The sequence below is a fragment of the Anabrus simplex genome, chromosome 5 (genome assembly GCF_040414725.1).
Source record: "Anabrus simplex isolate iqAnaSimp1 chromosome 5, ASM4041472v1, whole genome shotgun sequence".
NCBI classification, from domain to species: domain Eukaryota; kingdom Metazoa; phylum Arthropoda; class Insecta; order Orthoptera; family Tettigoniidae; genus Anabrus; species Anabrus simplex.
Genome location: NC_090269.1, coordinates 202,370,539 through 202,391,907, shown reverse-complemented (window position 1 = coordinate 202,391,907; position 21,369 = coordinate 202,370,539). Strand labels below are relative to the sequence as shown.

General features: G+C 41.2%; 1 protein-coding gene across 1 annotated transcript in view; it reads right to left on the bottom strand.

The window, feature by feature from the left end:
* Positions 1-20,780, bottom strand: part of LOC136873915 (retinoid-inducible serine carboxypeptidase) — an 85,541-nt gene extending 64,761 nt beyond the window's left edge. Inside the window, exon 1 of the mRNA XM_067147251.2 lies at positions 20,703-20,780. Coding sequence (XP_067003352.2) covers positions 20,703-20,751 — 49 coding nt within the window. The 5' untranslated portion in view covers positions 20,752-20,780. The remainder of the gene's footprint in view (positions 1-20,702) is intronic.
* Positions 20,781-21,369: the final 589 nt, after the last annotated feature.

The window sequence follows — 21,369 nt, the reverse complement described above, 5'->3', positions numbered from 1 at the left end:
AGGAGTACAAATTAACGCCTCCATTCAGTTTGCATTTTGGGCCATTAACTTAACCTATTATTTTCCTACTAAGGCCCATTAGGTTGGGTACAAGGTACCCCTGTTTCTTTGTAAGTGTGCCTTGAGGGCAGTTAATAGTAAAGTCCGTTGTGGCCTTTGATAGGCTCAGAATATTGAGAGCGGGTCAGCTCTTTTATTTGTGGTAAATGTGCCTCTAGGAGGCCTGACATTGCTAGGTGAGAGCAAGTGTTCCATGTAATGAGGAGATTTCTGCCCTTTGGTAATATGTGGTTGTGAGCTGAGTGCTCAGAAATTGTAAAAATTAGGGCTTGTGGCCCAGATTGTTAAAATATCTCTAAATCTTGGCTTTCCTGGTATTGTACCTGTTTTGACTTGTTACTTGTTATAATCTGAAGTTTTTTGTGAAAATTGTTTTGCTATTTTTGAAACTATAACCTTTAATGCAATTTTAATAAATATCTCAGCTTTGTAGTTAGATCCATTCCAGCCCGCACCTTCTTTCACCTCTGCATTCCACGGGTAACCCCGTAATAATAATAATAATAATAATAATAATAATAATAATAATAATAATAATAATAATAATAATAATAATTGTTAATTAATGTTAATGAATTGATAATTGAACATCAATTGTTAATTAATGATGTTAATCAATTTATTATTATTATTATTATTATTATTATTATTATTATTATTATTATTATTATTATTATTATTATTATTATTATTATTATTATTATTATTATTATTATTATTATTATTATTATTGTACCGGCTGGTACACCTCTACGCCGCACATTTGAATTTTCCGCCTTTAAGTATTCCTCTACAGGAGAAACTGTGAACTTAAAACTGGATCTACTTAAACTTTTGCTCTGAAGATGTCACTGTGTTAATTTCGTCGTGTTTTTGTTGACTATTTATCAAGAAGTTTGGACATTGTCTCATAGATGTCTCTACTAAAAAATTATGATCATGCACCCTGGTGCGAAGTGAGGGAACTTTCTTGAAAATATTTTGGACTCATAAGTTTTCTTATTACTAAATTTCGTTTTTTCATTTGTGGGTTGGCAATATTTATCTTTTCTTTCCGCCAGTTTTGAACTTAGCCAATCCAGAATTTATGTAATTAATTTTTGACCAGTTGTGTCTTTCTTCTTCGATTTTGATGTGTAACTGTAAGCTACCCAATAAACGACTGTGGGTGTGTCTTAATTATTCATGAAAGGTCTCGAATCTTCCCCGAGGGTATATAAACTGCTGATTTTCCTGTCCCTCGGCCAAATCATCAACATCTAACTTAGTGTGTGGACGTGTAGCAGGAGGCGGGAATCGCCTCTTTCTTCAGGCAGCAGTTCTTCAGTAAGGTAATGGCCACTTAACATCTTTATTTCTTGCAAGCTCAGCAGTTTAACCCGCGTGGAAGGTCAGAAACCCTTACTATGTAACCTATCTCTATAAACAGGTGAAGTTCTTACTATTTATGTAAAAACTTCATATATCTTCAACTGTAAATCGGGGATAGAGAGTGCTTTACCCTCTCGAGTTCCCCTTCATTTTGATTTGAGGTGACTACGTTTTTGTAACCGATTTTCTACTCTTCCTTAATGTGTTAAATTTTCTTATACGAGTCACCTCCATAGTTTGGGAATAGCCCCTGTTTCATCGGCCTAGTGCCTCTTAGGTTTTAAAAGGTTTCATGTAGGAGTGCAAGTACACGCCTCCATTCTACTTGGTGTTGTGGGCCATTTACTTAACCTGTTCTTTTTGCTAAGGCCCAGTAGGTTGGGTACAAGATGCCCCTGTTTCTTTGTAAGTGTGCCTTGAGGGCAGTTAATAGTAAAGTCTCTTGTGGCCTTTAATAGGCTCAGAAAATTGAGAGCGGGTCAGCTCTTTTATTTGTGGTAAAGAGTGCCTCAGAGAGGCTTGAAGTTAAAAGTTGGGAGTTAGTGCTCCAGGTATGGAGGGGATTTCTGCCCTTTGGTAATATGTGAGCTGAGAGCTCAGGAATTGTAAAAGTTGGGGCTTGAAGCCCAGATTGTTAAATCTCTAAATCTTGGCTTTTCCTGGTCTTGTACCTGATTGTCGGTTATTTGTTGGCATGTTGTTATTTGTTAAACTTTGAAATTCTATGTAAAAATTGTTAAGTTTTGCTACTTTCGAAAATATACCCTTTAATGAAATTTTAATTCATATTTCGGCTTTGTAGTTAGACCCATTCACCCCGGCACCTTCTTTCACCTCTGCCGATCCACCAAACTACGGTAACAATTATTATTATTATTATTATTATTATTATTATTATTATTATTATTATTATTATTATTATTATTATTATTATTATTATTATTATTATTATTATTATGCAACCCGCCTGTCCGCTGCCCTCTTGTCACGTGAATGACAGCCGTCCAGAGCGGAGCAAGTAACAATGGCTCCCTAGAGCAACTACGTGATGACGTCTGGATTAATCTATTCCTCAATACGATATCAGCACATGCAGTGAAGTTCGCTAAGTAAAAATAAACTCAACTCAACTTTCGTTTGATATTTCGTAATAGCACTGAAAAACAATAATCACTGCCATCGCGATATCCATGGCACAACTCGAGTGTGAGGCTCCAAACTGACCTTCCATGTTAACACTCCAAACAGGTATCACCGTGAACTGTCCAGTGAAGGAACTCCCCACCAATCTACTCAAGCTAAACTATCGATCTAATTAAATTCATTTTTCACACCCGCAATATTTCTAGTCAGCAATAATTTCGTCTCGTAAAGATACAGAATAGAATTCAATTTACAATAATCAAGTATTATCTTGACCGTGTGTCAGAATGTATTTCGTTCGTGAGGTCGGCTATCACAAAAATGCACTTAGCTGGTATTAAATAGAACCGTCACTTAGACTTAATTGCTGTTACCTACGGTCTTACATAAAATAGTTATCATGGGAGAACATCAACTTGTACTTAAAATAGACGTTACCACGCACTCACTTGTATTTGACAACCTTTATATTCATCAAACGTTTTGGATTGCTACAGGACATCGTTCCACTTATACAGCATGTCTCAGAAGTATTACACCTCAACCTATACACCATAATCACAAAATTCCTCTCCGTCGAAATACAGGGCCTCTTATCCTCAGCATCCTGCTTATTCTACATCACTCATGAAATAAAGACTTACTCTGGCTTTAACACCTTCCTAACTATTCTTATAACATTTCCATTACAATCATTTCCTTTATACTTGAATTTTTTTTAATACAAGCGATCATCGAGTTTGGTGGAGTCATACCGGTAATTTGCGTTCCACAGCAGAGAAAAGAAACTAAAGATCTGAAAAACATAACGTAGAGCCGCTGTTCGTACACAATAGAATCATTTCAGAGTATGAATTGTGTACCCAGAACTCACACACATTATGCTCCCATAGAGCAAAGTTGGCCTGAAAATAGAGGGATCAGTGTCTAAGCAGACCTTCCTGTAATATACCATCTTAGACCTGCACACAATTTCACTTTGTTCCTCTTCATTCACTGCCATCCTGGGGACAAAACACTGCCTAGCTACTCCTATTTCATATGTCCTGCCAGGCGTTTACCTCTTTATTTAAATTTAGGTTGCTTTTCCGTGGTTTCCCATTTTACACCAGGAAAATGCTGGAGTCGTACCTTAATTAAGGCCACGGGGCTTCCATCCAATTCCTGGGCCTTTCCAATCCTATCGTCGCCATAAAATCTATCTGTGTCGGTGCGACGTAGAGCAAATAGTAAAAGAAAAATAATTATTTAGTTTTTATTTGTAAGCTTGAATGGGCGACAACCATTCTGGATAAAATCTAGTAGGACACTGAAAACTTTGAGACTAGAAACTGAATGTTTTGTTTAAAACACAAATTTATTACAATTCATTGTTATAAATTATCAAAAATTCTCTTACGTGCGTGTATTTGAGGCTCTTAAAATATCTGAAATTCTGGCTCCCAGGATGAATTGTTAGCGTATTGACGTTAAGTCCACGAGTTCATTTAAAGGCTGGGCCGAGGACATCAACCACGTCTGGTTGATTCTCCAAGCTCGGAGACCGAGTGCTTGTGATAAACCTAATAGTACACCTTCCCATACATGCAACATATCACCCTACTAACCACCAGAGGAACATGCAATATTAAATATATCCCGTACGTAGGGTTGGCTTCAGCAAGACATCTGGCATCCGTAAAACAAGGCTTAATCCACATTAGTGCCGATCCCAAATAACTGGGAAAAGGTCAGGAAAGTATCCGGATAGATTAGCTACCTATAACTGAACTATGATCACATGAACTGATAACAAATGTGCAAAAACGTGAAGACAACCGTAAGTTTTTGGCCATATAACAATTCAAAAATATTTTCAGAAGATATTTCAACACTTACAATATTTAGACAATAATTTATCTTTTCCGTTTTCTGTATTTATACGACGCTAATAAAAGGCCCTAGCAAAACATTTTAGACAATAATGCCTTGTTCTGGAGTGTAGATGGTAGTGCAAAATTTATTACAGACATTAAAAACAAGCAATATCACAAAAATTGAAATGTTCATTTACTTTTTCAGTAAATGTTTTAAATATATTCATGGAAAAACCTTTAAGGACGGCGCAGGTTTATAGGTTAAATGAAATTGTTTTATTTTTCAAAGTCTTTAATTTCATAATAATTTTAATTTAATGGGTTGAATTTACGAAAACCCGTATATGCTGTCAAGTCATTTCCTAGTTCGGGCCTTGAACCCCACTAACACCCCGAAACCCTGGGTACAGTCTCGGCGAGAGATATCGAATTATTTTTAAAAATTACTTATCAGTATGACTAACCCTCGAACAACCGCATTCCCGGTTCACGTTATTTTCGACAAGCCTGTATATGTGCCAAGTGCTAAACTTTCGCCCTTCATGCCTATTTTCGTAAGGGCGCAAACATTTTGAAAATACTACTTTAGGAACATCCAGGGAAGCCACACGCTTCCTTCCATCGACTCTCTGGCGACAGAAGAAGCAATTTTTTTAGAATTTTTTGAGTGTAATGTGGGGACCCTCATAATGCGGCGGTCTGTCCATCTAAAACCTGAATATTGATTGGTCTTCGAGATTGCCTCGTGCAAGCGTTGCTATCTCCTTGGAAGCTCATGTTCTCCGTCGTCTCCGCTCTACTTCCTGGAAAGCGGAGTTGATGGAAATTCCCTTTAGTGTGCCGGGACGAGTGCATCAGACGGTTGAGGCGCTGTTTTTCCGACCTCAACTTGGCAGGTTCGATCCTGGCTCAGTTCGCTGGTATTTGAAGGTGCTCAAATATGTCAGCCTCGTGTCGGTAGATTTACTGGCACGTAAAAGAACTCCTGCGGGGCTAAATTCTGGCACCTCGGCGTCTCCGAAAGCCATAAAAGTCGTTAGTGGGACGTAAAGCAAATGATATTGTACCGGGCGGTACACCTCTACACCGTTTATTTAAAAGTTGTGCCAGTTGAAACTCCCCTTCTGGAGGAAGGTTGAACTTTACCTACTCTATTAATTCTCTACTTTCTCAGAAGATGTCACCACGTGGAAAATTTTGAGTTTTTGAACTGTGTCACTTTTGATGTGTTTTTGTTTCGCTTGAAGTAAGAAGTGTGAACTTTCTCTTCTAGAGGACACTACTGAAGATCAACAATAGTGCACCCTAGTGCGGAGTCAAAGAACTATTTTGTTGGAGAAATTTTTATTTCAAAAGTTTGTGTTTTGTTAAATTTCTTTCTGTTATTGTTTAAGTTGGCTGTATACCCCTCTTTTTCCCCTTGTTTTAGATTTATCCAATCCCGAATTTCTTTTAGTAATTTCTGACCAATCTAGTGTATCTTCCCCCAACTTGTATCTGTTGCGGGGTCCTATCCAATAAAAACATTGTGGGCGGGTGTTTTCATTCCCCTAACGCCTAGAAACTTCCGCGAGAGTATATAAACTGCTGATTTTAGGGTCTCCGGGCCACTTCTGTTCCATCTTTCAGTGTATTAAGTACATCGCAGGAGGCGGGAAGCGCCTCTTTCTTCGGCAGCGGTCAACAATAAGGTAATGGCCGATTAATAAATTCTTTCTTTTCTTGCTCAGCAGTTTAACTTTCGGGGCGGGTTCTAAGCGTTCAACCATGTAACCTTTTCCTAAAATGTAAAAACAACTGGTATCTATTCTATTTTAAAACGACATATCGGGATAGAGAGTGCTTAACCCTCTCGAGCTCCCACTCACATCGTCTTGAGGTGAACTTATTCTCTCAACCTATTCTTCCGTAATGTAATGTAAATTGCTATTAAGTCACCTCTGTAGTATGGGATTAGCCCTTGTAATAACGGCCTAGTGCCAAAGTAGGTTTTAAAATCAAAGTGTATTAGGAGTGCAAGTTCGCCTCCTCTCAAATTGTTTTAGAGGTCATTTAATTAACCTGCTTTTCATTTAATAAACCTCAGTAGATTGGGTATTTTACCCCTGTGTTTATGTCCGTTGAGGACAACTTGAAGGTGGAGTTTGGTGTGGCCTGGGAGAGGCTTAAATTAAAGAGCGTGTGGCTCTTTTGGAAACGGAGTGTTGTATGCCTCGAGAAGGCTTTACTGTGTAATTTGGAGCAAGTGCTCCAGGGTTTGATTGGGGTCTTCTGCCCCGTTGTTAAAATTTGTATATCGGAAAGTTGGGCTAGTTGCTCAAAAATTGTGAACTCAGGGCTCGAAGCCCAAACTCTGTAATCCCTGTAATTGTACATTTCAACTTGTGTTTCGGCTACTAAGTACCTGTTCTTTGTTATTACTTAATTTTGAAAAGAAAATATAACCTGGTTAAATTTTACTTAGTTTCTCTTCCGTAGCTTGAGACCCGTTCACGCCCGCACCTTCTTTCTCCTCTACCTACCACTAAAATACGGTAACAAGTGGTAGCAGAGCGTGGTTGAATGGGTCTCAATTTAGCCCCTTTTGACAGCTAGACATTGTTTTCATCCGAACTCTAACCATTTTCTCAGTTGCTGGAATTTTTTGATTTTTTCCAAATTGTTCTGTCATCATGCCCGGCCCTCGCGATGTTCTCCTTCTTAACTATTTGCGCAAGGAGGAGTTGATCTATGAATTGACTATTAGAAATGTACAATCTGGAGGCACGGTTGCAGTGGACACTAACAAGCTTAGAGAGTCCCTTGATTTGCCCATTTCCATCCCCAATTTGGGAGAGAAAGAAATTGACGACTCTCTTTCCACGATCACGGAGAATATTACTGGGCTAGCTTCTGTAGTTAGTTTTTTTGACGAAAATGATCCGTCTCCTAACCAAATTAAGCGTGTGCAAGGCAGGCTATATCATTTTTCGAATAGGGTTAACGATCTGTTGTCTCTAAAACTGAATGACGTTCAGAGGAAGGAAGCTAGTACGCTCCTGGAAAATATTTCCGAGTTATCTAGTAAGGTCACTCAATTGTTAACTGGGGAAGTTCCTCCCAAATCTGATCAACCCACCATAGTGAATCCAGGTAGTGAGGAAGCGCCTCCCAAGGGAGAAGTTAATAGGATAACCGTTGCTGCTCAAACTATCCCTGCCCCATTGGACAACGAATCTGAACGTCGTGCATCATTGAGTAACATCCGTTCTGAATTGACTTCCTTGCCATTGAAACCTTTACCTACTATGTCACCCGGATTTAGTAGCTTGCCTCATCCATTGGCAATGTTGCTCAGAGGTATATCCAAGTTTTCTGTTAATACCACCAGTGACGTAATTTCATTTTTAAGATTTCTAGTGGAATTTCAGGATCATGCCCTTGTTTTTTCTCTGTCTCCATGTCAAATCTTGCAAATTATCTATCCGTATGCTATTGGTATTCTCTCCGACAAAATAGTAAGAGCCATAGCTGAACAGTCATCCATCGAAGATTTTCATGCACATCTACTTGCTAATTTTATTCCTGCCCGCGCAAGGTCATCTCTGATTCAGAAATACTATTATCGAGTACAGAGGTTGGATGAAAACTTGGCTGATTTCATACAAGACATTAAGTTTTATACCAGGGTGTTTGCTCTTCACTTCCCTGAGGATCAAATTGTACAAGCTATTGTGGAAGGCATTTCACCATCTTATAGGTCATACTTGTGTTTTGCGGCGTGCCCGCAAACTTTCTCTGAACTTGAAGCGTTGGCCGTCTCAGCGGAAGGAGTTAGATACGCCGATTCTTTGCGTGTAGCGAAAGAACCCCCGCCTTCCTTTAGTAACACTCGGCCTCCACCTCGCCGACCAGTCACGCCCCGTAAATGTTATGCTTGCGGGTCGCCTGACCATCTGCGCAACAAGTGTCCGCTGATCAAGTCAAGTGGGACGAGGAATGGAGCCGGGTCATCACAAGGCTGTTTTAAATGTGGGGCTTTCTCACATATTGCCAAGAATTGTCCCAACTCAAATAGCACCCCCTCCTGCTCAACTTCTGGTGCAAATTCCACCTATGCCAATAATAAAAAGTGACTAGTGGCTTCGGCTGAGTCGACTAATCCATCTTCCCGAGACTCAGCCCCTAGTAAACAGATTGTAAATGCAGAGAACGATCAGCCTTCAAGTTCATCTTTTGAATGCCCTAAAGAATGTCTTAGGATTGCGGCGGATACCCCCGCACCTGTTCCTTTTCTTAAGATTGAGGTAAATAACGAGCCTATAACAGCTCTCTTAGATTCAGGCAGTGTTTGTTCGATTATTTCGGCTGAATGGTATTCTAAATTGAAATCGGTTTGTAAACTTCCTGACTATGTCTCTTCTCCTGTTCAATACGTTTCGGCTAATTCATCTCCATTAGAAATTCTAGGTTCCTTACTGGTCAAAATTCGTGTTTTTAAGTTTACATGGAAAGTTAAATTGTTTGTGGCCAAGCAATTGTCTTGCCCCATTATATTGGGAGCTGACTTTATTTCTCACACTGGTCTTGTGCTCGATCTCAAGTCTAGGTCGTGCACATTCAAATTTGCTTCTAGTTGTAAAATCCCACTATTAAAGTGTAATTCTGTGTCATGTTCTTCTATTTCGCCTACCCAGGATGAGATGTTGTTAGACCTTAGACATCTACCTGAGGAGCAGGCTGATAGTATTCGCAAACTGTGTCAGTCGTTTCCCGAGGTGTTCTCTGATACTCTTGGTGTTACTGACCTTATAGAATACAAAATTGAGGTTACGGATTCGATTCCTGTCCGTTTTCCACCGTATAGGCTATCTCCACCTAAAATGAAGGCTCTGAAGGAAATCATCGATCAGATGTTGAAGGACGGTATTATTAGGCCCTCTAAGTCAGCGTATTCTTCGCCTATTTTTCTAGTACCGAAACCCCAAGGAGGCTTCAGGCCTGTCATTGATTACAGGGCTCTCAATCGGAAGGTGGTGTTACAATCTGTGCCCCTTCCCGACCTTCATTCTTGTTTTTCATGGTTTCGTAAGGCCAAGTTCTTCACCATCTTGGACTTAAATCAGGCCTATAATCAAATTCCCCTTGCCGAAGAGTCTAAACACCTTACAGCGTTTGCCACGGACTGGAATTTATATGAATACAACCGCGTGCCTTTCGGGCTCCCCACGGGAGCAGCTGTGCTCACTAGGCTGCTAGATAGGGTCTTCTCCGACATCAAATTCGAGTACTTATATCACTACTTAGATGATGTCGTAGTATTTTCAGAGACTTTTGAAGAACACCTAGATCATCTGCGAGAAGTTCTTGATCGCTTTCGTAAGGCTGGGTTAACTGTTAAGTTGTCCAAGGTTGCCTTCGCTAAGCCCTCTATGTCTTTCCTAGGGCATATTGTGTCACCCGATGGTGTAGCAGTTGATCATTCTAGAACACAGGCCATCCGTGATTTTAAACCTCCCAAGGACATTAAAGGTATCGCCAGGTTCATTGGTATGGTGAATTTCTTCAGAAAGTTCATTCCTAACTTTGCTAATAGAGCGGCGCCCTTAAACCTTCTTCGTAGGAAAGGCATCAAATTCGAGTGGGGACCTTCTCAACAAGCCGCTTTTGAAGACCTTAAATTAGCTCTTTGTAATGCCCCTGTACTTGCTATGCCTGATTTCTCGAAGAAATTCATCGTCCAAACCGACGCGTCGTCGTCAGCAGTAGCTGCAGTCCTTCTTCAAGAGACTGAACTAGGGAGGCGACCCATCGCCTATGCGTCTAGGACATTGTCGGCTCAAGAATCCAAGTATTCCATCTATGAGCTCGAAGGTTTGGCAGTCTTATTTGCCTTAGAAAAGTTCCGTCTCTATCTGGAACACGTTAAATTCGACCTGGAGACAGATAATCAAGCCTTAAGCTGGGTCTTAGGTAGGCCGCGTCGTACTGGTCGTATAGCCCGCTGGGCTATTCGTATTTCCGCCTTCCAGTTTGATGTTAGACATATCAGAGGTACCGAAAATGTTGTTGCTGATGGACTCAGCCGTATGTTTCATAACGACGTCGAGACCCACGAACCGGTCGACAGTTCATCACCTTCCGAGTCCATGCTATCTGAGGTTAATGCCATCCTAACAGATGCTCCCATGCTTTTTAGGGATATCGAGAAATACCAACGTGAAGATCCGACGCTGGCTCCGATAATGGAAACCCTTTCTTCTGGGGAACATGTTGTCCCTTATGTTCTGAGGAATGGTGTTTTATGTTGCCCTTCGAGGCATGATAAGATGATGAAAGTTGTTGTTCCAGCAGTTCTTGTACCTATGATCTTCAAGTATTATCATGAGACCCCATTAGGAGGGCATCTGGGTATCTTTAAAACTCGTGAAAAGATTCGCGACATGTTCATCTGGAAAGGTATGGACGGTGAAATTCGGGAACTTGTAAAAGCTTGTAGATCTTGTTTGATCAGCAAACCCACCATGTCCACTAAAGTAGGTCTTTTGTCTTCTCATCAAGCGTCGCGCCCCATGGAACGCCTGTATATTGATTATGTAGGACCCTTCCCCCAGTCGAAGGGAAATGCCAACAAATTCATCTTTGTATGTGTAGATGGTTTTACCAGATTTTCTTGGTTATTTCCGACTAAGCTGGCTACCGCTCAGTCCACCATTACCTGTCTAAATTCTATTTTTGCTTCTTTTGGTCCGTGCCAATATATTGTATCTGATAATGCTAAGGCGTTCACATCAAATCTTTTTCGTAAATTCTGTTTTGACTTGTCCATCTCTCATGTAACCACTTCTGCTTATTACCCTCAACCATCTCTGGCTGAACGGGTTAATCGTAATCTCAGGTCCGCACTTATTGCCTATCATCATGAAGATCATTCTAGGTGGGACACGTCCCTGCATTGGTTAGCTTTTGCTTTGAATTCGGCGGTTCATGAATCACACAAGTTTACTCCAGCTTCTTTGATGTTTAAGTTTGTTCCCAACACGCCGCTCTCTAACCTCTGGTCTCTGAGTGACATTCTGCCCGAGACAATAGATCCGGACAATATTAAAGATCTTTGGAAGAAGGCTAAAGCCAATCTTAAAGTGTCTCATGAAAAGGTTAGGGAAAGGTATGATCGTGGACGGAGACCCACCCCTTTGAAGGTAGGTGACCAGGTTATGGTCAAAAATTTTGTTCCCGCGGGCAAGCTTGCCCCCAGATTTCATGGGCCATGCATCATTCTCGATTTTCTCACACCGGTTACATTGTTACTAAGCAATCCAGCTACCGAGAGGATATTTAGGGTTCACCTGTCCCAGGTGAAACCGGTGTAAATTTAGTTTCAACTTGCTTCATATAATTTGAAAGGATATGAAGGTTATATTTTTTTTTGAGTTTCACTTTTAAGGCATTTTGCACTACCTATAATATTTTGTTTCAGATGTAAGCATTTTTGTAAAACCTGTCCCGACCCGTTAAACTGCCATTCTGTCCTTTCCACGGCCATTACCACGCTCCCGTCTCCTGCTCCACCTTACACTGTGGCTTCATAATATTTAATGCCATGGATATCTACACGCCGCTGGCCCCTCAACCTCTCCATAATGCCTGTACCCTCAATGAAGACGATGGTCCAACACAATTCTGCCGCCTAGCTTTAATGTTTCAGTGCCCCCGCAGCCGCGCAGCGCCGTGCAGCAACTGGGGAGGGGGATGGGCCCCCTCCTCTCCAGCGAGGCCGACATGTGCACGGCGAGCCGGAGCTCTCCTCCCGGCCAAGGCGGATGTGCGGCGCACGACCTGCTACTGGCCCGCAGCCTGTATATGTTCACCGCGGGCGCGGCGTGTTTCAACACCTCTGCTCCCCTCATAGTGCGGGCGGGCGGTATCTCAGGGTACTTAAGGGGTCCGAGCGGCCTCCTTTTGGACGCAAGCTGCAACGGCCGGTCCGGCCATCCAACTTCATCAACATCAACTACATGGACAGTTACTATAAGAGATAACTACACTTGGGAATTCAACAGCAATATTTGGTGGACATTGCAAATTTTTTCTTCACTTCTAAGTATTAAAAGTTTATCTTCAGAAATTCAAATTCTACAAACTTAAAGACTTTCATTCACCTGCAACAATAACATTTTGAAACTGAATTAAGAAATCTTGTAAATGCTTCTGCTATCTATCAACATAATTACTTGGACTTTGTTTCAAACTGATTTCATGTGTCACCCCTGGAGGAACTTTTGGGGGGGGGAGGTCTGTACCGGGCGGTACACCTCTACACCGTTTATTTAAAAGTTGTGCCAGTTGAAACTCCCCTTCTGGAGGAAGGTTGAACTTTACCTACTCTATTAATTCTCTACTTTCTCAGAAGATGTCACCACGTGGAAAATTTTGAGTTTTTGAACTGTGTCACTTTTGATGTGTTTTTGTTTCGCTTGAAGTAAGAAGTGTGAACTTTCTCTTCTAGAGGACACTACTGAAGATCAACAATAGTGCACCCTAGTGCGGAGTCAAAGAACTATTTTGTTGGAGAAATTTTTATTTCAAAAGTTTGTGTTTTGTTAAATTTCTTTCTGTTATTGTTTAAGTTGGCTGTATACCCCTCTTTTTCCCCTTGTTTTAGATTTATCCAATCCCGAATTTCTTTTAGTAATTTCTGACCAATCTAGTGTATCTTCCCCCAACTTGTATCTGTTGCGGGGTCCTATCCAATAAAAACATTGTGGGCGGGTGTTTTCATTCCCCTAACGCCTAGAAACTTCCGCGAGAGTATATAAACTGCTGATTTTAGGGTCTCCGGGCCACTTCTGTTCCATCTTTCAGTGTATTAAGTACATCGCAGGAGGCGGGAAGCGCCTCTTTCTTCGGCAGCGGTCAACAATAAGGTAATGGCCGATTAATAAATTCTTTCTTTTCTTGCTCAGCAGTTTAACTTTCGGGGCGGGTTCTAAGCGTTCAACCATGTAACCTTTTCCTAAAATGTAAAAACAACTGGTATCTATTCTATTTTAAAACGACATATCGGGATAGAGAGTGCTTAACCCTCTCGAGCTCCCACTCACATCGTCTTGAGGTGAACTTATTCTCTCAACCAATTCTTCCGTAATGTAATGTAAATTGCTATTAAGTCACCTCTGTAGTATGGGATTAGCCCTTGTAATAACGGCCTAGTGCCAAAGTAGGTTTTAAAATCAAAGTGTATTAGGAGTGCAAGTTCGCCTCCTCTCAAATTGTTTTAGAGGTCATTTAATTAACCTGCTTTTCATTTAATAAACCTCAGTAGATTGGGTATTTTACCCCTGTGTTTATGTCCGTTGAGGACAACTTGAAGGTGGAGTTTGGTGTGGCCTGGGAGAGGCTTAAATTAAAGAGCGTGTGGCTCTTTTGGAAACGGAGTGTTGTATGCCTCGAGAAGGCTTTACTGTGTAATTTGGAGCAAGTGCTCCAGGGTTTGATTGGGGTCTTCTGCCCCGTTGTTAAAATTTGTATATCGGAAAGTTGGGCTAGTTGCTCAAAAATTGTGAACTCAGGGCTCGAAGCCCAAACTCTGTAATCCCTGTAATTGTACATTTCAACTTGTGTTTCGGCTACTAAGTACCTGTTCTTTGTTATTACTTAATTTTGAAAAGAAAATATAACCTGGTTAAATTTTACTTAGTTTCTCTTCCGTAGCTTGAGACCCGTTCACGCCCGCACCTTCTTTCTCCTCTACCTACCACTAAAATACGGTAACAGATATTATTATGATTATCGTTTTAGTGCAGCCCTTAAATAGATCGGTGATGGGAACTTGGCACGCACTCTTCTGGAACGCCGGCTCTTTACTTCAGGAGAAAGACGAACCTGCTGAGCGAGTCCACACACACCATGCAGATATTACCTTAGCTGTGGAATCTCAACTTAAATCTATTTACGAATACACTTGCAAAATTACGTTCTGTACCGAAACGACCGACCCGATGATAGAACCGGTGGAGGTACGTGCATTTCTATTAAAAATACGCTACCACACACTCGCCGCACAGCACTCAGGTCCACAGTAACAGAAGTAGAGACCAGTAGGCGACCCCTAGCTGTTGCAACCTGCTATTTAACACCTTTTGCTGAGCTTAATACAAGTGATTTTGACACAGTACGAAGGATCAAACCGAGACCAATCCTCTGAGGAGATTAAAAACTCTAAAAACATCAGATGAATGAGCCGGCTAACCGCACAACAACTAGCTCCATGGCTAAATTATTATTATTATTATTATTATTATTATTATTATTATTATTATTATTATTATTATTATTATTATTATTATTATTATTGTACCGCGCGGTACACCTCTACGACGCAAGTTCAAATCTTGCGCCAATTGAAACTTCTCTATAGGAGAAACCCTGAACTGTAACAACTGAATTAACTCTCCTGTTTATCAGAAGATGTCTCTAGGTGTATTTGATTTGCTTTTGTTGATCAAGAAGTGTGGACATTCTCTAACAGATGTCTCTACTAAAAACTATGATTATGCACTATGGTGCGAAGGAATGAACTTTCTTGGAGAAATTTTGTATTCATAAGTTTGTCTTTACTAAATTTTGTTCTTTTATTTGAGGGTTGGCAATATTAAGCTTCCTTTCCGCCTGTTTTGAATTTAACCAATACTAAATTTCTGTAATTAATTTCCCACCAATAAGGTGTTTCTTCATCGCATTGTGTATAAGTTTTTGCGCCAATAAAACTTTTGTGGGCGTGTCCTAATCATTCATGAAAGGTCTCGAATTTTCCGCGAGGGTATAAAACTGCTAACTTTCTTGTCTCCGGGCCACTCGTATAACATCTCAGTGTTTGAATATGTAGCAGGGGGTAAGAAGCGCCTCTTTCTTCAGGCAGCAGCTCTTCAACAAGGTAATGGCTCTTTAACATCTTTATTTCTCGCTAGCTCAGCAGTTTAACTTGCGGGGAAGTTTCGAAACCTTTAATATGTAACCCTCCTCTTTAAAATGTAAATCCCTTTTCTGTCTATGTAAAATCTACAAATCTCTTTAACTGTAAAGCGGGGATAGAGAGTGCTTTACCCTCTCGAGCTCCTCTTCATTTTGAATTTGAGGTGACTATGTTTTCGTAACCGTTATTATTATTATTATTAAGAAATACATCCCAGTCAGGAAATACCCCGGTAACAATGATCACATACAGCAGTGTGATAATAAAGTTAAAACATAATTACACAACAACAACAACTACTACTACTACTACAAGAGTACAACAAACAATTCCAGCGAAAGAAATTATATTACAAGAAATACTACTAGTTCAACATTCTAAATCCAGCATCATCCAGCGAGCGTGCTGGCCTTTTATCCAGAGACTCGAGGGGTACGATTCTCGGCCGCGTCGGGGTTTACAGCCTTCATTGCTTAATTCCGATGGCTCAGGGGCTGGGTGTGTGAGCCGTCTTCATCATTAGAATCTTCATAGAAGCTCATGTCGCCTATATGGTTTCAACTCGAAAGACCTGCACCAGGCCCCTTCATAGGCCACGCGGCATTATTATATCACCCAACGAGGTGGTGTTCTCGACAGGCACTGCCTAGTTCACTCTGCCGACAAATCTACTTATTTCTTTCACAACCCTGATGTTCTTCCTGACTAACCGAATGTAGCCCTATCATGCAACCTAAACTTACTTACCGGTGTCGTCCTGATCGCGAACAGTCCAGATTGCGAACAAGTGGGAAATACCAAGTTGCCCAACGCGCTTGACAAGAAATGTTGACTTGGATATGAACAAAATTCTAATTTGACGGGCTGCAGAAAAATTAACCCTCAGTTGGTTCACCAAGTTCTGGTACACACAATCGGAATACTGGGTAATGCACAAAAAAAAGTTAAATGCTTGTAAGAAAAACCCCACTAGTTTCCAAATAAACTATTTCACTTATGTATTATTTTGAATAATAATAATAATAATAATAATAATAATAATAATAATAATAATAATAATAATCAATATTCTAAAGTCTAATGCCTTGTCGATGCGACCACTCACTTCTTTCATTGTCATAATAATAATACCGGGCGAGTTGGCCGTGCGGTTAGGGGCCCGCGGCTGTGAGCTTGCATCCGGGAGATAGTGTGTTCGAATCCCACTGTCGGCAGCCCTGAAGATGGACTTCCGTGGTTCCCATTTTCACACCAGGGAAATGCTGGGGCTGTACCTTAATTAAGGCCACGGCCGCTTCCTTCCAACTCCTAGGCCTTTCCTATTCCGTTGTCCCCATGAGACCTATCCGTGTCGGTGCGACGTAAACCCTCCAGCAAAATAATAATAATAATAATAATAATAATAATAATAATAATAATAATAATAATAATAATAATAATAATAATAATACAACTCTCACTAATCCACCATAAATAACTACCCGTCTAGTTATGTTATACAATAAAAAAGATAATCTTCTAAATGGTAAGATTACCTCAAGCTAAATTATTTAACATTTTCAATAAAACATATTATTAAAAATATGGTTATCTAAAACATCCCAATGTACCAGTTAATGTTAATACTACGAGAACAAAAATTACATATGAGATGTTTTGAAAATTGTATCTGTTTTATGTATCTCACGTCAACACTAATCTCTTGTTCGCAATCTGGACAGGGTAACTTATATTTAGTTGTTAGGAATCTGGAAGGTTTTTGCCTTGTTCGCAATCTGGACTGTTTGCAATCAAGACACAACCACAGTACTTCCTTGAGTTAGACCATAAACCTGTCTTTCCCGCTCTAGATGGCTCCCCTCAGCACATACCAGACGCTATCCCGCTACACGCTCGGTCTATCGACTGGCAACTTCATCGCAGTACCCTGAGCGAAGCCATTAATCCTAGCATTCATTCAGCTGAGAACGTAGACCTCTAAGCGGAAGTAACTACGACGACCATCAGGAATACAGCTGAAACTTCCAACGTGTGACCTACTACCCGAAGCCAGTGAGGAGCTTCCTCCCCTCTGAGGTACTAAAGCTACTCACAATTAAGAACAGAGTTCGACCCGTGTGGACGAACACCAGAGACCTACGTATGAAGGCGCTCTGGTACAGAGAATAGCGCCACCATCGAACCGTACTTGAACAGCACCGTAGAGCTATATTCCAGTGGAAATTATCTGAATGAAGTACAAAACAGGCGGTTACGTCTATCTCATGGTTCGCAGGTTTACTGGTAAAAGGACAGGCATGCCCGCGTTACACGGGCAGAGAAGTTTAAACTACACTGATGAGGAAAAGGCTGACGTACTGATGGACACGTTAGAATCAACCTGTTCTCCTAATGCCGAACCTGCGAATGAGTAGAGCTGGGACAGATACAACGCAACCGTTTCGCGAACATAACCGTTGTTGAATGAAACCGTTACAAGAAAGTAACAGTTTGCAGTTGCAGTGCCACTCTGTTATTGCGTTCTACACCAGCACCGTTTCATAACCGGTACGTATAAAAAAACGTCGTTCGTATGCGTTGCATTTCTTGAAAGTGGGGTTTTCCAAGGTCAGGTAGGCCATTCTAGAGATTTGCGCTGCTATTGGCTGATGCGCCTGACGTCCCCAAGACGAGAATACAGTGCTACACAAGATTCAGTGGCTTGAGTGTTGCAAGGAACGGTCAGCCAAGTATTTTTTTTTTGAGATAATCTTGTTAGTTATTCGGATTACCGGGCGAGTTGGCCGTGCGTGTAGAGGCGCGCGGCTGTGAGCTTGCATCCGGGAGATAGTAGGTTCGAATCCCACTATCGGCAGCCCTGAAAATGGTTTTCCGTGGTTTCCCATTTTCACACCAGGCAAATGCTGGGACTGTACCTTAATTAAGGCCACGGCCGCTTCCTTCCAACTCCTTGGCCTTTCCTATCCCATCGTCGCCATAAGACCTATCTGTGTCGGTGCGACGTAAAGCCCATAGCAAAAAAAAGTTATTCGGATTACACTCCACTCAGTCATGAAATACAAAACTAGCGGATATTTAGAAGCCGCAACACTTATCGTTTAAAACTGACACGAAACCATGACTTCAAATCCCTCTCTGTAATGACAGACACTTTCACAACGGGTCGGGTGGTGGAACGCTGGCCTGAGACAAACTTAGCAGTTCTGATCATTTTTCAGTTTCGTGGTATTTGAAGGTGCTCACATACGTCAAACTAGTGTCGGTAGATTTACTGGCACGTTAAGGAACTCCTGCGGGACAAAATTTCAGCACCTCTGCGTCTCCGAAAACACGTTATCTGATCGAATCCAAATTTTAACACAATATACAATGGAATGCTTGTATACATTGTTTATCAATTTCAGAATGTTAAATTTCCATGGAAAAAAGTTATTAATTTTGAAAGACAAATTTTTGGTTCAGGGTAGTTGGAATACTTTGTTCTTTGTTACTTTGTTGTATGACTGAAATACGTAAATTAATTTACTTCTTTTATATCAGTTTGTACTGAAAAGAATGATATGGATCACTGGCTGTCCGGTACGGGGAAAGTCGTGAGACGTTGCCACGGTTGACCAAGGTTGACGCACTTCTTCATTTCTATCCATATTGACACGAGTACGTTATTTAGCAACAGTTTTATAAAACGTTTGTCTGCGCGCAACTGTTTCGGCAACAAGCGTTGTCTAACAGAATTGTTTTTGCCCAGCACTACGAACGGGGACTGCATAGACGAGATGGAGGAAAATCTGCTTGAAGCGGACGACACCCCACCCACCTCTTCTTCTTTTCCTACCGCTTGTTCCCATACCTGTGGGGTCGCGGGTGCGAACTGCGTCGCACATGTGGATTTGGCCCTATTTTACGACCGGATGCCCTTCCTGACGCAACCCTATACGAAGGGATTTAAGCACTATTGCGTATTTCTGTGGTGGTTGGTAGTGTGGTACGTTGTCTGAATATTATGAGAAGAGTGTTGGGACGGACACGTATACCCAGTCCCCGAACCAGAAGAATTAATCAGAAGCGATTAAAATCCCCGACCCGGCTGGGAATCGAACCCGGGACCATCTGAACCGAAGGCCAGTTTGCTGACCATTTAGCCAACGAGTCGGACACGACCACCCACCCACCTATGCAATTCAAATTCATCACTCCTGCTGAAATCATGCCACATATTAAGAGACTGAAAAAGCGTAAAACCCTAGGACTTGAACGGATGATTATTGAGACGTCTCCTGAGTTAGAATTCACCATTATGCACGGGAATGACTCAGACCACTGGCCTCAGGGGCTCTGAACTTTGGAGCGTGGGTTGGCGACCACGGGGCCCTTAGCTGAGTCCTGGCATTGCTTCCACTTACTTGTGCCAGACTCCTCACTTTCATCTATCCTATCCGACCTCTCTTGGTCAACTCTTGTTCTTTTCCAACCCCGACGCTATTAGGTTTGCGAGGGCTAGGGAGTCTTTCATTTTCACGCCCTTCGTGGCCCTTGTCTTCCTTCGGCCGATATCTTCATTTTTCGAAGTGTCGGATCCCTTCCATTTTTCCCTCTGATTAGTGTTATATAGAGGATGGCTGCCTAGTTGTACTTCCTCTTTAAACAATAATCATCACCACCACCACGTCAGACCACTGTTAATGTGATGAACGATCTATATTCTATGTTTTCGTGCGGTTGAGAGCGTTCGAGATCAAGAGTCTGATCGAGCTCTTCTCGGCCGACAAGCGAATTGCCTCGGGGTACAGCCTGTTCAGATACTGTCAATAGTCAGCACTTAGCCCACGTAGCGGCAGGCGATCGCTGTGTAACCGGGAGCTCACTGCGAGGTCTCTTCGGCCGGCGGCGTTTTAATTTGAAATCCCTGTATATTTCTAATGATTTTACTTGTTCAGTAACTAATTCACCTATCCTCAAAAGCACGCTTTTAGATTTGGGTAAGTTAAGGCGTATCATTGGATTTGATTTCTTCAGTGACTGGACACGCCTTAAGATGTACTGATTTCCATAGCGACGTTTTACTTCAGCAATAAAACTTCAGATTCATTGATAATACCACATTTGATGTTGCCACCCATACATTTACAACTGCTTTACCACAAATTCCGACGCCACATTTAGAGTTTAACATCCTGAATCACCATACATATGTTTCTATTTTATAATTTCCTTCACTGTGATTCGATACACCACTTTGCTTGGAATTAAAACGCTAGTGCCGGAATTAAAAAATTCAAGATCTTCGATAATATAGTGCTTACAGTTAATTAAGTTACCTGAAACAGCAGCGATGCATAGTGCCAGAAATATTCCTATTCTAGTCATCTTGGAGACAGAATTATGAAGCTGCTCGAATTTCGTTCATTATTTATATAATGTATTATCTATATGTATGGTTAAAAAAGCTTTCGGAGAGTTTCTAACAATGGTACTTCAAACTTATCTAGAAAGATACCCACGTGTATCGCATCACGTGCAAAGATATCATGTACTCGTTTCAAACAAAGAGATTTATATTTCTGTTAGATATGATCACTTCACTGAAGGGCCTACTTAAGTAGACAATCAATACATGTCTTTAGATTGCGCTCATTAAGACAAATACCGCACTTGCCCACCCGACTTCTACAAACAAAATAATCTTCATCTTATACAGGATTGTCAATAGCTATTTGGCCATATGACTGCCGTATGTTGAAAGCGGCATGGGAACAGGATTAACTCAGTACAGTGACCGTGAATCAAGCTGGGTAACATGCCTTTGATGGCGAGACCCAGTGTTTACAGTGCACTGTATCTTCTTGTATGGGCTAGAGCAATTTGGTTACTTCCAATTATGAGTGTCGGTTTTATAATTGGTTTTGACAATGTGAAAGTGACTGAGGTATGAGCGATGCTAGTAATGCCATTCCTTATGAAGCCAGTCCGTGCCATTAATGGTGT